The sequence below is a fragment of the Pectinophora gossypiella genome, chromosome 18, assembly GCF_024362695.1.
Source record: "Pectinophora gossypiella chromosome 18, ilPecGoss1.1, whole genome shotgun sequence".
NCBI classification, from domain to species: Eukaryota; Metazoa; Arthropoda; class Insecta; order Lepidoptera; family Gelechiidae; genus Pectinophora; species Pectinophora gossypiella.
The window spans coordinates 11634428-11652729 of NC_065421.1; the positions used below are offsets into that span (position 1 = coordinate 11634428).

Sequence of the window (18302 nt, forward strand, 5' to 3'; positions counted from 1 at the left end):
TGCGGGTTCAAGACCCTGCCGAATCAGAAATTTTTTTCGATTTAAAGTGTCTCTTTGTGAGTTTCTCTACGCACGGGTCAGTGCTGAAAAAACAAAAAAAAAACATTTAGAATAAGAAGATTGGGAAATCGTCCACTGCTGTATATAGGCCTCCGCCAAGGCTCACCACGATGATCAATCCTCTGCTGCCCACAACCAACGTCATGTTATTTTAGTAAACAATCGGTTTTCGCCCTCAGGACGCGACGGGGAAATGCATAGCGACTCAGAAACACCTGGTGAAGGAGTGTCCGGAGATGTTGGCCATCGCGACCTGGACGGGCCAGGTGCCGCGGCGGCCGACCCTGCCCCCGGGGGCGCGGCTCACCCAGCTGATGGCGCTGGGCTCCCGGAGGGACCCCGGCAGCGTGGTCTGGATGCTCGCCAAGTCTGATGCCGAGATGAAGTGAGTAACTTAGAATATATCTGTTGACGCGACTTATACCTTCAACCATAGAATAAGGAATAATACCTACTACATAATGGAACGACAACTCTTCTCTCCCCAACAGCGGTTGAGCTATGATTACCTCACCCCTCTCGATCTTACTTTAGTCTATATATAAATGAAGCTTGGAAAAAGTCGTGGAACATCACAAAGAACAGAATAATATAATAGATCTTCAACACAATAATTTCTTATATTTCATCGTATATTTTGAACGAGCAATACCAGATCCATTCAAGCGGTTCACAGTATCTGTCATTCACCTCAGACGTGATGCCTCCAAAGGTGCTCCCTCGTGTAAGTTATTTGTGTCGTACCTCCCACTAGGGTTGTCACCCGTCCTATAGTACTACACATACTATACTATGATGTAAGTGAATCATTCAGACCATGATCCTGAGTTGATATCAAGTGTAATTTACCATCGCAAAATTCATGATCATTTCTTATGTTTTTTTTTAATTATTTTCAATTCTGTACCTACTTGTGCTATGGAAAATTCCACTTGGTATTAATTCAGAATAATCAGTTGAATCATCCCCCTCAGAATTTGTTACGATGCCACTTGTATTCCGTACAAGTACGTACAGGTAGCCATATAAGTACGTATTGCTGTTTGTGACACCTCACCCGTAACGAATACTGAAGGGGATGATTCAGACCATGATTCTGAGTTGATATCAAGTGGAATTTCCGTTTGGAAAATACATGAATTATTTTTTTTTAATTATTTTCAGTTCCATACTTTTGCGGTTTACCAAACACAAATTTAGAACATCTACTTGATTGTACTAAGTACGATGGTTCGTGTTTTTCTTGTCGGACTTGGAAATTAAGTACCTAACAACCTACGTACGTGCAATGATGTTGTATTATCCAAGATAGATTGATGAATAATATTACGGAATAGTGTCCTATATTATTTTCATGAGAAATATAATACGCAAAATTACTTTTTTAATTTCTGATTTAGCTTTTCTACTGAATCACATACTTACATAAACTCACGCCTAGTTTTTAGTCAATTGCCCAAAACTACTACATTTCCGTTCAAAAGCTGACAACCCTACCCCTACACCCCGCGCGACAAGCCACTTTCATTGAGCCGTTTCTGAGCTACACTATTGGTTTGCGAAGGAATCTCGAATTTAAATCGAAAGAGACAAATATGGCTCACGCTCGAAACGAAGCCTCACCAAAACCACAACCTGGACACTTCATATAAAAATACAAACTATCTTATTCTTACCGTGTGCCGTGTACGGCGTAAGTGCGAGTGAGACAGTCTGCGCGCGCTCCTCCATTTAGCTAAAGTAATACCCAGAGGGGGTGAGGTAAATCTAGTTCGGCGCCCGATGAGAATTGGCGCGGGGCGGAGAGTTATCGTTATAGTAGCATTATTTTTGATTCTATCCCAAAACAGAACTTAGTGCGTAGGTACTGCAGTTCTAGTACAAATACAAATCTTAACCGTCTCCGGTCGCAGAATTCAGAATTTCAATATTTTCACCCCTCTCGGGGAGCGTCCCCGCTGACGTCACTACACGTGAAGTTGCTCTACTTTACTATTCCAAACAATCGGTAAAGAAAAAAGTAAAAGTAAACTTAATGCTCGCGAAGTAGGGTCTGGAATTGAACGTAGGCAGGTACGGTCACGAGCATTAATATGTATACACTTTGGTACCATGTCATATTAACTTTTTTGACAAATTGAAACTGTAAGTCTCACTAAATGTCAAATATGTTAGTGCGACAGAGTCCTAAAGGTACATTATATTGCTCATGACTGTACAATTAATTCTTGTCCTTATTGAATACATGAGACTGCAGCCTTAAGGTGTCGTTTAACCAGCGTATCACCAATTTAGTTATTATTTAGCAGATCCCTTACTCCCTCAATTGACATTTTACAGTTGACATTTTGTAATAAGCAGCTTCTTCTTCTATCGTGTGGGTTGTGAAGCGGTTAATAAGCAGCTGAGTGCATTCATAATTTTTGTTTTGTCCGCCTTGTAAACATGAAACTTACTTTCCATTCGAGTTACAATGGTAGGCAACCGATTACGTGGATTCAGGTAAACCCTGAAACAAAAAATATTGTTATTGCGCGCCCCGACGCGAATGCCGACGAAAAAGTCCACTACACACCAGAATTACTACATTCTTGTAACTTATTGAATTATTTATATTATTATTGACTTTGTATTATGGCGTTGGATTGTCGAAATGCTAGAAAGATTTTTCTTTGTAGATTTTTGATTTAAGTAGTTCTATTATTTACTTGTTTACCAAGATACTCGTAAATATATATGTTTATAGTATTCTTCTGCTAGATTCCCGTTAGCCCGATTCATCGGGAGCCAGTAAGATTTTCCGTCGTACGCCATAAAAATCTTTGTAATCAAATCGGTTCAAAAGAAAAAATAAATCCTATTGGGCTGATTGCCCGCGTCATCTCCGAAAAGCTACAAAAGAGCAGGCTCCATTGGTTTGGGCACGTACAAAGAAGACCTTCAGATTATGTGGGTAACGTCACAGCCAATCTAAACATACCAGGGCCTAGACCAAGAGGACGACCAAAAACAAGATGGGCGGATGTGGTCAAAAAGGCCTGTGCATTTGCAATGTCTCCGAGAACGACACGTCTGATAGAGTGAAGTGGAAGAGAAGTACGAAGAAGGCAGGCCCCACCATCAGATGGGGAATAATAAATGCCAAGGAGAGAGAGAGAGAGAAGGGGCCGGTCGACAGTCCCATCGGTCAAACGGGAAATACCCAGAAAAGAACATATACTAATCACTAAAAGGGGCGATGTATACGTTTTTACATTAAGAATCCCATTGACATCATTTGCGCGGTGGCCACTGCAATTTTTTCTAATTTTCTACTCTATTGCGACCTGTGATACTATGTTCAGCTGATTATCGATTGGAGATGTCCTCTCTAACGTGATGGTTTATCTGGGTTGGGCTATTCCAACAGAGATGACTCGTCTACCCAGTAGATGCGGGTTTCCAGCATAAACTCAACGGGATTCCAACCCACAAGTGTGGTTAAACGCGTGTCAATGGTTCAAAGCTCTTAGACGTATTTTCTTTAACAAATTACATGTACTCCATGAAATATATTGAAACATTTATCTTCAAGGATACATTCATTTCACAGTAGAACTAGCTAATATAATGAAGTACTCAATCTTAGACCTTCACTACTTAACCATAGTGGTTACGTTCGTGTAATCTGTTTAGTGCCGGGCTTGATTACAATTACACGGGTACCTTGTCTGTGGACCTTCGAAGCCTTCGCCTTAAATTACACCAGGAGGAGTATATAATTACAAATATATTTTATGATTGATATCATGTGGTTTTCAGGATTTGTAGCAATGATCCGGTTAATGGTAATAGGCTCGCACCCTTTTACTTAGAACTCAAAATATCTTACGATTAGATGTTGTCGTTGTTGTGAAAAAGACGAGGCCTATACCCAGCAGTGGATGGATACAGGCTGAGTAGATAGATATATAGTCGTTGTATATACTATACATATACTCCCACCCCTTTAGGGTTACAGGCGTGACGTCCATCACCTATAAAAGACAAAAGTGGGAGAGAGACAAAGTGTGGTATGCGGGTGTGTTGGTAGAGGCCGCCCTAGGCGTACATACGGCGATCACACCCAAGGTCTTTTAAAGAAAGACCTGCTCAAGAGTACTCAACCGGCGAGCATGCATGAAGTTGTAGCGGACCCAACTAGTTGGCCACCTAGTTCCGCTCACATGCAACAGATGGCGCCACATTCAATAATGCAATCTTCAAGCAGTCGTGAAACGCGATATCGAAGTTTACACAGCAAGACGCATATACACAACTTCCAACACAAAACTAGTCACACTACCAACTTGTGGCTAGCGAGGTACTGTGCTCAGTTCGGTACCCCGAAAACCCACGCCCACAAAAAGTCTTTGATGAGAGTGCAGGAAGCGAAAATCGAGTCAGGATCTTAGTAAGTGGCATTCAGTGGTCTCTGCCTATCCCAAAGGGAAATAGGCGTGATCTGATACATTTTTCTTTGCCCTAACGAAATGCGACGCGCATATTAGTAAAATAATTATTAATTTTAACAATTATTGAATTAATAATAAGTTCCCTTTGTTCCCATAATCTGCAATAGTCCTACACGAACCGGGGATTGTCTTTCGATGCACTCCCATAGTGCATACGAGAATAATCGCCGGTTGGTGTCTGTCCACATTTAGATTAAACTGTCTTAAGGGGCCTCTACGTGTTGGCTTCGGCCCTACGCACGCCTTCCAAAAGTTCGGGACTCCATAGGCCTGAGATATGGAAACGACATACAATATTATAAAAAAAAAATTAGGTAAAACTTTCGACACAAATATAGATAGATAGATAGATAGAATCTTTATTTAGGTTTAAGACGTTACATAAACTTCTTAATATTAAAATTTGAACATATATGAAATGTACCTAAGACTTAAAACTAAAAAGGGTACTAGCTCGGCTAATGTCGTATCGACCCTCATGACGGACAATACAACGCCAATTTTCAGCCAGACCCCTTTAGATGCATTCCCCTATACATTTACAATATTAAAATATACCACATTAATATTTAGTTAGAAAACATAAAGGTGCCGCAGTTCACCAAAAAAGGCCAGGGTTAATTATTAATTTGAATATTTAGTATAAGTACCCATACTAAACAAACTTCGACATATTGGATAGGTAGTCTCCCTACATATATTGACATTATACGGTCGATGAGCAAATTAATTTCCTTTCCTCCTACTAATTAAGTTCGAAGATTCCTTGCCTATACGGTCGTGGAATAGATAATATATTTCTCATAACAAGGAACTTTATTGGACTGGGAGCGAATAAAGACATAGACATAGTTGCCATGCAGCCGTAGCTTAACGTGGATATCGATTTTAACAAACGGCTCACTTCTCTAAGTTATGAAAAATACCTTCTTCACAATGGAACACTGTCAGTGGTTCTCAATCTATTACAACTTTCATCATCAGTAATTTAAGACTACTACTTACTGATAAGTCAAGTAGTCGTTACATGAGCCATGTCAGAGGCCTTTGGCTCAATAGTAACCGTGACACCAGGGTTGATGGGATTGGTAATCCACCTCACAACCCACACGATAGAATAATCATTTATGATCTAAACGTGAATTCGAAAACAAATTCGAAAATCACTGGTTTAGGCCTATGCTGGGATTCGAGGCTGCGACCTCAATCTTAGAGTGAAAAAATAAAAATCACTTTGTGATCCCTAATTTGGTTAGGACATTATAGGCTGATCACTTGATTGTTTCAAAATAAGATGATCCGTGTTCGGAAGGCACAGTCAAGGACCTGTGACGGCTCAATAATCACCCTGACACCAGGGTTGATGAAGTCTGAATGAACTTCACCCACACGATAGAAGAAGATAACAAAAAACTTTGAGAATCGCAAGCGTCTCCTTTTCACTCTTTTCATATTCCTGTATCCGCTTTCGGCCAATTATTATAAATAATGGCACAAGATCGCCTTTCTATGCCAAGGCTGGGTAAGATGGACAATTTTACGACGGAGGCAGTCCCGACAGCGATGGAGACAGCTGACGGATATATTACGGGGAAAAATTGGCTTTTGCTTTTGTATTTTATAACTTTTTCTTGTTCCATTTGCATATTTAATGATGCAAAGTATGATTGAACGACAACTACAAAATATGAATGGCGTTTTGAGCGTCGGGATTAACTAATTCCTCTTTGTATATTAAGTACCTACACCGTGAAGTAGCTACATCACTGTTACACTGTTAGTATGTTCAGTTTCTCCAAAATACTATAGATATCATGATTTACAAACAGAGTAAAAACTTCGAAATCGATACGGCTAGTAATTTTCTAGGAAAAAAATATTTAGCCAAAAATTCAGGTCTGAAGTTCGAAAAAAAGTATTTTGGAGAAAAAACTAGATGAAACAAAATCAGGGTTTATAAAACACAGTGCGCTGGTGCGGTTAGTTACCGCTCTATACGTAGTAATTCCTTATTTTATGCTACGGTGCCCTGATAGGTGTTATTTTTTCATAATACACAGGTTGTGTGGTATATATCTCAGGCTCACCGCTGTCGGCGCAAAGCCGTCCATGAAGACGCGAGTTGGTGCCAAATTAATCCGTCTGGGGCGGCCCGTGTAACCTCAGCCAGAGACGAACGCAGGGAGGGGCCGTAATACAATTACAATACAATATAACATAACAACAACTTAGCATCACGCCTGTATAGCACGCATGTATCATCATCATCAGCCCATTAACGTCCCCACTGCTGGGGCACGGGCCTTCCCTATGAATGGATAGGGAGATCGGGCCTTAAACCATCACGCGGGCCCAGTGCGGATTGATGGTTATTAACGACTGCTAATGCAGCCGGGACCAACGGCTTAACGTGCCTTCCGAAGCACGGAGGAGCTCGAGATGAAAACTTTTTTTTTGTGGTCACCCATCCTATGACGGGCCTTTGCGAAAGTTCGCAGACCGAGCGCGTTTACCGCTGTGCCACCGAGCTCCTCACACACGCATGTATAGGTATAGCTTTACAATACATCTCCTTCTCGCCAGCTAAGTTTAAGTCCCATGGAATGAGGAGTGACTCTATTGCCATTAATCGGGCACAAATCATGTGATATCAATTATGATCCAAACTTTGACGAATTGAAACTTATAAAGAATTCAATACAATAAATAATAAAAAAATAGTAATAGTTTAATTTACAATACAATAGGACTTATAACTCTACGATAGATGACATTTAGCACCGGCAACCTGACAGAGAGAATAGAATAGAATAGAATAGAATAACTTTATTCCCAAAACAGTGAAGGTTACAAAAGCATTTACATAAATTAAGTTTAACAATTTATGACTAGTAGCTAACACTGCCCAGGGAAATGGGACTGACTCAGCATATTGTTGCTAAGAGTATGGTACGAATGCCCACTCTCACCAACACTGATATTCTGCCAGTACCCATATTACGCTTATAATTAGTAATAAATGAATTGAACGTGCCAACAAAAAACCGTGCCGTGAATTGTTTAAACGGAAAAAAATATATAACAACAAAACAAAAAACAAAGGTAAGGTTAACAAAGTACTAAATGAAAATCAGTAGTATGCCAAGGGGTTAAATCATAATTGATAGTATAAATAAAAATATATAAGCAAATAGAATAGATTATTATATTGGTATGTAAATTGATAGGTGTATGTGATGAGAGCAGCAGTAACCGTCAGTACTATTCAGAGGAGGACAGGAATCCTAGTTCGGCTTTGAAAAGACTACTCTGGGCGCTATCCCACTCGCGTCAGACAGAGTACTGCGCGGCGGAAGGCAAGAGGGAAACCACTGCCCTTTTTTCCCTTTAAAAGTAACATCTAGAATGCTACACCGACAAGAGCGTGGCTCTTAAATTAATGATGATAATGACATTTATCACACAGGAGACAACGAATTGTAGCGTTGACAGCGACTTTCCGAACGGCGACTCGCGCTACGGCGACTCTCTTTACGGCGAGTGGCCTTATTTTCCCTTTACGTCGAGCGAGTTTTGACGTTATTGTACAGTTATGGTAAAAACTGTTTTGCTGTTTTCTTATACTTTTCAGTTCGTTGTTTTTATATAAGTAGTAGTATTAGACCTATTCTTTTTATTTATGATTTGGTTTAAATAGACAAATACTTACAATTAATTTTCCTCTTATTATTTTCCTAGCTACTTACCTTTTAAGAAACATAATAATTATAGGTACTTATGTGGAGAAAATGGCTGCAACTAATGAAACTCCATTTTGATATAATAATATATTTTTATAAACATTGTTTTAAAAAGACCTATACCTTCTTTATATTGTGAAATAATACAATAGTTCTACGGTAGAACTGATCAGTTAGAACTACAGGGAATAAAGGACATAACATAGCATCACGTCTGTATCCTCGAAGGGGTAGAATATTGAAAAAAAATTAAGTACATTTATCATGTAAATACAGGCTGGCGCAAACATAGGCCTCGTTAAATTAAATTCTGCTTTAAAAATCTTGTAATGGATATTTCGAAGGATGAAACTTCCTACGTAGCCTCTGTGTGGGGATGAGCCCACCCTACCTCTAGGACGCCGTCGGCAGGGCATTGAGAAAGGGTTGTTCCCAGGGCATAGGTGTTAGTTGCCGAACTTAGAGAATAAAAGGGATCTTAATAGAGTGCAAAAAAATAGAGAGTAGGATTGGGCGCCTTGAACATGATACTCTCCTATTGCAAGCAAAGCAAAGGGGATGGAATTAAAAATTTCACTTTTAAAAAATGTATTAACATTACTTCTTCTTATACAGCAAAGAGTTTAGCATGTCTAGGTTATTTCATGATAACACAAATTTAGGAATAATCCTGTTATTACAATCAAGCAAAGCTTAGTCAAACCACTTAAACGCTAAAGTTTCACCCAAAAAGTGATATATTAAGTGCCTGGACGGCAGGTCTTAGGCAAAATCATGAAGCAAACCGCTGGATAGCAGGTCCTATACGAAAAGCATGATGTAGATGTAGAAGACAATTACTCCGAGTGTAAGCACAACATTATCTTAATGGGGAACTCCCCAGGTAGCCCTTGAAGATAGACATCCAAGTTGGACTTTGAACCCTGCAACAAAACGACATATTACAGGTCTGCCTACCCCGTTAAGACGCGGAAACATAGGTAAACCACATTACGTGTGACGGTATAACAGGATAATCGATAGTCAATGTAGTAAGCCAATGATTTTTAGGTGGTTTTACAGTTATTATTATTCTGAGGGTTTTACACTGAAAGAAAGATAGTGAGATTAAGCCATTGTCATGGACATGTGGAACTTATTTTAGCCAAAGTTCAGAGATAATAATCACAAAAAAACTCACCAAAAGATTTTAACATCATTTCAACATCATCAAAGAGTAATACTACGTTGACGTGGCACAATGCAAAGGGAGCTTAACCCATACAGCCTAGTCTTTGGTCATCATAATCTTTTTTAAGTTGCCATCGTCATTCGATAAATGTTAATTTGACACAACTTTTTCCAAGCGCGGAGGCACACACTCGCATGCGATTACCGGGTGAGAGCCTTCAGCGCTCCCCATTTGTCCGGCCAAGTAGTTAATGCCATCTGCGGCAAATCTACAATAAGTCACGTCAAAAAAAAAACTCGCATGCGATTCAGCCTTGTCGGAAGTCTAAAAACAGGTGTTACAAGAATACCAAACATAACTATTATGTTTAAGTAGGTACCATGATTATAATCATTAAACCCGTTGCCTGAATAAAATATAAAATGAATTTTGATTTAGATAAGTAATACCTAATAAGTACCTAAAATATTTGTCCCTGGCTCCAAACGCGTGGAGAGTGTTTTCTATAGGTAGTACTATTTTATTAGTTATTGCTGTGCTGTAACGTAACACACAATCAAACTCACATTCGAATTTATTCTGTTCTATTTATTAGTTAGGATCAAATAAAATTGAACAATTTTAATAAATTATCATAGCATGTAATCTTCTTTCAATCTAATTTACAGTTTTTGGTATGTATGTTTTGACTGTTTAGTATATTATAAGTAATAAAATTACAAATAATAAATAATGTTCCTGTCATGTCAAGCATTTGTCATGTCTATTGTTATTTTTATAGAATAAATTTCAATTTCATTGTAAAAATTCAATAAAAGTATCAAAAAATTGTGAAACAAGGATGAAACAAAGTACTCCTATTGTGTGGTTATCAGTGTTTGGAATTATTCGTTGATAAATTTTGCCAAATAATCAAGAAAAAGAATGGTCGATACTGGACTGGTCTAGTTACCTATATGCTAAGGTTGGACGAAATTCATTGAACGTTACTCTCTGATGTGAAAGTCACCAGTTTTTCAAAAAGTTGGAAGACAACGAATGCATTCGTTTACCAATTTCAGAGTTGAAGGAAAGGTTTGTCAATAAGGTAATTCTTACCTTTATGTGTAAATACTTACCTTTGCTATTAAAATATATATGTAAATACCTAGGTATCCACTTTATTTATTTTTACATAAAAATACTCGAATAATCGAAATAATCGAATCATTGCTGCTTATCATCGTTATGTATCATAAAGAGTGTCACACTTCCCTGGGAACAGAAGTTGCTATTGATCTGTTAAAAGCCACCAAGATTGCTCATGATCCAACTGAGTGCGAACTTACTTGTATGCTGAGGTGATGAGGTGAAAAGTCTTAGTCCGGGATAAGAATTTAGGCAATGCCTGAGAGTAACCACGTGGGCGCAGGATGATGTTGAAGCGATAGCAGGCCGGAGTGGACCTATAGCAGCAAGCGCCTAACAAGTACGGTAAAGCTACGGCTGCTTGAAAGTACATCAGGTGGGATTCATCTATTTTTACGTTTATAAGTAATTGACGAGGTGATGCTCTCCCAGCGAACCCGCTGCAGAGTTCATAGGTTCTTCGAGTACTAGAGAGATAATGAGAATACGCCACACAGTGTACGAGAAGAACACGAAAGGACGTCGAAGCTTATGTGTGTGCGCCTGTTCTAGAATTATTAAAAATATAAACGTTATATATATAAATAAGAGTCTATTGATGACAATGTGTTTTATTAATTTAAACCTCTCCACATCGGTTCTTAAAAGTTATCACATCATCATCCATCATTGCTGCTACTAAAACTATCATTTATATATTAATTGATAAACTTAATTATATCCTATACCTAACAGCATAAAGTTCTAGCTACGCAATAAGGCCGCTTTTGTAACAACTATTACTCTGAGATTGTTTAAATAATGTGTTTCTTCAGTATCCAATAAGCACTTTGTATTGTATTGATGACAGACTTAAATGAGGTTGGGCCGGACATGCTTGTCGCATGCACGCTGAGCGGTACGCACGGATCGTCACGCGTTGTGTCTTATGATGGCGCAACGACATGGACGCTTGCCGGAGGGACTGGCTGGAATGCGCTCAGGATCGCGATGATGGGAAGAGGAAGAGGAGGCCTTTGCTCAGCAGTCGGATCTTGTAGGCTAGATTAGACAAGATTGTATTGATAATTGAGAGTAGGTGCCAGTAACCAGCCATCCGAAAAGATATAAGTATATATTAAAAAATATATCGACATAAGATGTAAGTATATATACCTAGTGTTGGCGTCAGATCTGGCAACCCCCGTTGCCTAGGTATTGTTGATTGTATGGCGCTTAGCAACGGGGGTGTAAGTTAGGTTTTTTACATTATTATAATTTTGTGATCTTTTACTCTTTATTATACATTAATACTGAGTTGGTCATCTTTCATTTCGCTCGCTAATATCGTGGTCCTTCGAGTCAATTTAATTATAAACCAGTTTCTTTTCTAAATTCTAAATTTTTTCATATCGTAAATTTCTTACGAAAATGATGACGAGATCGCAAACTAGTAAAGTGTTGGGGGATAGCAAAGCGAGTAAAACACACTCGAACTCGTCCGCGTCGAGCGCCTCAGCGGTCGCTCGCGTCAAAGCTGCTGAAGCAGTTCGCAAGCAACGGCTCGCGGACATCGCTAAGAATGAAGCAGCCGCCGCAGCCGCAGTCGCTGCAGCCGAGCGCGAGGCCGTGGAAGCCTCCTATGAGGCCACAGTCGCGGCGCTTGAGGCGGAGGAGGTGATGAGCGCCAGGAGCAGTCACACTGCTGACTGGGTTGCGAGTAGTGACTTTGCAGGAGCAGCATCGATTGCAGTTGGTACGGCGGCTCCCTTGGGGAGTTTTCCGTGTGGACAGAGCGTGGGTACACCTATAGTGCACGCTGCCCCAGCCATGGAGCACGTGCGCGAAGCCACGCAGGGTTCACCGGAGACTGTTGTTGTTGACGCACCAGTTTTCTTACCATGCCAGCTACACAAGGATGATCTGCACCTTCAGCCCCAACGTTACGGTAATAATACCACATCCCCGGTAAGTGACATTGAGAAACTTACTAACGCCATCGTTTCTTTAGCTAAGCCTAGTCAAAGGTCTGAGTGTAAGGTTCAGCTATCTTCCTTTAGTGGAAATATGTCTGAATGGCTATTATTTAAGCGTACATTCGACGATACTAAGGCTAGTTTCAGTGCAAACGAGAACATAGCCAGGCTACGTAACGCTTTGAGTGGAGAGGCTAAAGAAGCTGTTCTTTCTCTATTGCTATGTTCTACTGACCCCGAGCCTATCATGCGCTCGTTAGAGTCACGATTTGCACGCCCCAAGCAGATTGTTCTTAACGAACTAGCTTCAATAAGAAGCTTGCCTAAAGTTGGGAATTCCCACTCGTTGGCTATTTTTGCTAGCAGAGTAAAAAACTGTGTTAGTATAGTCAATTTATTAGGCGAATCACCTTATTTACATTCACCAGAACTTATTCACATTTTAGTGTCCAAACTGAATCCGTTGCTGCAAAATAAATGGTGTGACTACGCTGCAGAGCACTGCGTCTCAGGCCAGCCGCAGATTGACGTCTTCGCGCGCTTCCTCGAAGTGGAGGCGGATAAGCAAGCCAACTTCGGCGTTTGCGAAGTGTTTAACGCGCCCCCTCACGGCGACAAACTCAGGTCGCCGGGGCCGCAATCGCCTGGATTTTCGCAGCGTAACCCTCGTCCATTTCACACCGCATCAGCTCATCATGTCGTCTCATCATCTTTAGAACAACCGTTGACGAATGTTAACATGTCTTCGCCATGCCTGTTTTGCTCAGCTAGTGGTCACAATATTAAATGTTGCCCGAAGTTTGTGGCTTTGAACATTTGTGATCGCATAGCTTGGGTCCGCGAGAACAAACTTTGTGTCAAATGTTTACGTAAAGGCAAGCACAACTATAAGTTCTGCAAGGCGAAGCCATGTGGCATCAATGGTTGTAAACAGTTTCATAATAAAATCATTCATTCCGATAATTCGCAATTTCCATTTCATCCCATTGTCAACAATGCCACGTTTTCTGTCATTCCCATAGCAACGTCAACTCATGTCAAGCCAGGAAATAGTAAACAAGGTTTTATGCATACTAATGAGGTTCTATCACACTCAGAAAATAATACCACTAGTACTTCGTATTCATGCGCGTCCGGCAATGATTTTTCTGTGCTTTTGAAAGTATTGCCTGTGATTCTTTCTGGCCCTAAGGGCGAAGTAGAGACATTTGCTCTTTTGGACGACGGGTCCACAGTTACCCTTCTCGATGCGGAGTTAGCTAATAAGCTAGGTGTTTCTGGAACTGAAGAAAATATGTGTATTGAAACCATAACAGGAACGAGCGATAATATCCCTGTTAAGTTTGTAGATTTCGAAATACGCGGTAGATATTGTAATGAAAGTTACACCGTCCGCAAAGCTCGCGCTATTCCTCATTTAAAACTTAGACCGCAAGAGGTCACGGTGAGGGATACTCACTTCCCGCACCTTTCAGACATCGCTGCCGAGTTAGTGTTTGACATGGCTACGCCTAAAGTATTAATAGGTACTTCCGATTGGCATCTATTGCTATCTAGGGAGAATAGAGTAGGCACCGCGCCGCAGCCGGCAGCTATTCGCACCGCCCTAGGCTGGGTTTTATTTGGTAACCTTCCTCGAAGTTCTTTCTATGGAAATTCTATTAATCATCTTAGTACTGCCAGCTCTTCAGACATTGAACTGAAGAGTCTTATTAAAGATTTCTCTCGGCTGGACTCTATTGGTATTAAACTCGATGAAAAAGTTAGTAGGCAAGATCAAAGAGCTAGTCCAGAAGACGCTGCACGTCTCGCAGCTGACAACCTTCATGTTCATGCTCAGTGTGGCTTCGAGATGCGATTCTGGGTGTCCAATGATACTGAGTGTCTTAAACACATTCCGTCTCATCTTTGGAAAGAGGGCACTAGTAATGTCGACCTCAATTTAGGCATTTCTAAGCCTGATGTACGCGTCCTGGGTTTGCATTGGAACCCCCCAGAGGACACCTTTAGTTTTAAAGTTGATGTCGATATTCCTTTACCTTCTAAGTTCACTAAACGTCAAGTTCTTAGAGATCTTATGCGGATTTATGATCCTTTAGGACTTCTGCAACCTAAACTCACAAAAGGAAAGATTTTATTTCAAAGAACGTGGCGGATGGTGAGCTCATGGGATGTTCGTCTTCCATCTTCCGAACGTATTCAGTGGGAAGAGTGGTATCGTGACATTAAGTCAGTTAATGCCTTTAATATTCCTCGTGCGTATAAGTCTATATCAACTTTCATCTCACAAGAACTTCACGTCTTTACGGACGCTAGCGAAGTAGCTTACACATGCGTCGCTTACTGGCGTTTTTTGTTTGAAGATGGTACCGTTCATCTCGCTCTCATTGCGAGTAAATCTAGAGTCGCCACTCTAAAGTCGGTTAGCATTCCTCGCTTCAAGCTTCAGACAGCTTTCCTCGGTGTAAGGCTTGCCCAAACGATTCGCAATTAGCTCCATCCCAACATTCCTCTTCTGAGGTGATCTATGAACTGCGACCTCGCGAAAAATGCCCCGATGTTTTTTATGTTATTTTGTCCGCAGAACACTTTTATAGTTGTCAACGACTACTTACTTCGTGTAACCGCACGCGTTTTTTAATTCACGCGGCTATAAAAACACAAGGAGGCGCGCTCGGGGAATTCTTTATGTAGAGGTATACGCCCGCTGCTCGCACGAGATGTCAGAGACGCAGAAGAGTTTCTGCTCAAACAAACTCAGCGAGACGCCTTCATGGAAGAGCTTGCTTGCATTAAAGATGAATGATTGTTTCTAAGAAAAGCTGCTTACACAAGATTGGCCCTCGGCTGGATGATGTTGGGTTTCTCAGAGCTTATGGCAGAATTAGTGCAGTCACTGAAGTCTCATCAGAAATTACCAATCCGATAATTTTAGATGGTCGACACCCAACGGTACGGCTTATAATTTCTGACTATCACATTAAAGTTTTGCGTGGCAACAACGAGACTGTGGTTAACAGGTTACGCTAGAAGTATGCCAACCTTCACCTGTGACCCACTGCAATTGACCTCTCTCAAGTTATGAATTTTGCTGCGTCTCACATCATCGAGTGGCAGTTTATTCCTCCGTCAGCTCCGTCGATGGGAAGGGCCTGGGAGCGGTTGATGAGAAGCGTCAAAACGGGCCTTTCGGTTGTTCTTCGTGAAAAAGCTCCCAGAGAGGAGATCGGAAACTCTAGCCACGTACCGGTCGCCAATGAGGATGAGCCAGCCCTGACTTCGAACCAATTCCTGTTGAGGTCGTTTGCCTCTCTGTCAACTCCGGAGTCTTCGAATGACGATCTGATCAGCAGGCAAGCGTGGAAGAAGGCCATTCGTCTCGCTGATGAGTTTTGGGCGCGCTGGGTAAAGGAATACCTGCCCAATCTTTTGCCGCGAGGTCCATCTAACGCCTTTACTAATTTACACGTCGGGGATTTGGTGATGATTTGTGATGGAAATTTGCCCCGCGGGGTTTGGCCTCGCGGCAGGGTTGTGCGGATGTTCCCTGGCAAAGACGGCGTCGTGCGAGTAGCGGAAGTAAGGACTAGCGCAGGGGTCCTTAGGCGACCTGCGCGCAAAATGGCTAAGCTGGATTTGACGCCATAGCTTGGTAAGACCTTCGGTTCTTACCAGGGGGGAGAGATGTTGGCGTCAGATCTGGCAACCCCCGTTGCCTAGGTATTGTTGATTGTATGGCGCTTAGCAACGGGGGTGTAAGTTAGGTTTTTTACATTATTATAATTTTGTGATCTTTTACTCTTTATTATACATTAATACTGAGTTGGTCATCTTTCATTTCGCTCGCTAATACCTAGTAGCTTTGTATCACATATTTACTCCCATAAGATTACTGCATTTATAAAACAGGCTGGAAGGTTTTCAATATTATGAAACAAAAATGAACCAAAAATGCAATTATTTCAGTGGAAAAAAAATATTGTATGTAGCGTGATTAAAATTGTGTTTTGAACTGTACATGTAAATGACAGATGTGATGTCAAGCAGTCGCCGTTCCGGGAATCGCTGTCCACGCTACAATTCGAGACAACTTGCAGCTAATTTTGATATCACGTTCTAAGAAGGATGTGGATAATACATATATGGTGGTTTTACCAGGTTTTTATCTACGGATTGGACGGTCGGACAGGCACAGCAGTAGCTTATGTAAAAAACTGGACCTGTCAAATATTCAGGTTAGATAAACGTACCCGGTGAAATCGGCATAACTCTAGGAAGATCATAAATACATTATACCTCTAACTCGTTTATCGGTTGTCTACGCGTCGTAAAAAACTTTTGATAAAAAATACCTTAATATTAAATACCTATAGGAACATTTACCACTTAATATGGGCCCCTAAACCCCCAAAATCCGTCCCCAGCTGACATATGGAGCCTTCACAGCTCTCCGCGCAGCATTTTTTAAGGTTTTCCGGATTAAAGTAATGGCACCTACGTGAACTCTGTGCTAACAACCCTCAATTAATACGGGAAAGCTCTTAAATCCCTTAATGAAATACCCCGGGACTTTATGAAAGGACACTATGAATAATTAAGGGCAGGAGCGTGCTTTTGTTTATTTATTTTTTATTTTTAAATTACGTTCCGTGCATGGCCAGGTACAGTCATGAGCAATATAATGTACCCACTTTAGGACTCTGTCGCAGTAACATGTTTGACATTTAGTGAGACTTACAGTTCAATTTGTCAAAAAAGTTAATGTGACATGGTACCAAAGTGTATACATATTAATGAACGTGACCGTACAAAAATAAAGACTTATGATAGGTCCACCAGCCAGCAGTGGAGCAGCGTGGTCTCCACTACCATACGTCAAACCCGCTCCGGTTGATTGAAGAGAGGCTCAGCAGTGGGACGTATAATGAATTGACCAGTGATTCGATATGCGGGCCCTTATTTGCCTAACCTTACCTTCATAAAATGTTATGAAAGTATAGAGGCGGCTTCTTAAAACAATCTATTTTTAATAAAATCCCGGAGTCAAATAAAAAGTTACGATTTTTTTAAATGTTGTAGTTTTCCATAAGACAAATTATTTTATGAAGTTTTCGGTATAAAACTATCCATATTAAACAAAGCTCGTACATCTGATCACTGATAATAATGTATCAGACGTAATATGTTTTTGTTTTATCTAAATAACATGCAGGTATTTCTGACTTGTTTTCGGAGGATTTGTGATTCTACCCACTAAATTAATAATTTGGTGAATAACTTTTTAATGGGAAAAAAATGGTGAATTTCATTAATAAACTGTCATTTACTTGTTGTGTATATCTGTTCTATTTTTAATATTAAAATTGAAAACCCATGAAAGGACATTCTGAAATTCTCAATTGAACTATGTACTTTGTATTTGTAATTGTTTTTAGTGTTGTGTTTATATGTGCAATAAAGCGTACGGCTGATTGTATTGTATTGTACTTTAATGCGATGTTTTTTTGTTCTTGGTAACGAAGGGATTGGATGACTGCGATATCAAAAACCGTAAGTATTACTCACTTATTTATTTTAGTTTTAGGATATGAATCCTGCCTGAACGAATTTAGTGTCATTTCATCGGACATTGCTTTTTTCGGCATGTATGTATTTTTGAAAAAAAGGGCTCAAAAAAGTATGAAGGCTGAATAATTTTCTTCGAAATGTAATCATCTATTTTGTATGCAAAATGCCCATACCACTCCCCCCTCTC

General features: G+C 40.4%; 1 protein-coding gene across 2 annotated transcripts in view; it reads left to right on the forward strand.

Moving 5' to 3' along the window:
* Positions 1-18302, forward strand: part of LOC126374987 (uncharacterized) — a 90353-nt gene that overhangs the window by 50865 nt on the left and 21186 nt on the right. For both annotated transcript variants that reach the window (XM_050021803.1, XM_050021804.1), the window contains exons 4-5: positions 240-445; positions 18070-18097. In XM_050021803.1, the coding sequence (XP_049877760.1) occupies positions 240-445; positions 18070-18097 (234 nt within the window). The remainder of the gene's footprint in view (positions 1-239; positions 446-18069; positions 18098-18302) is intronic.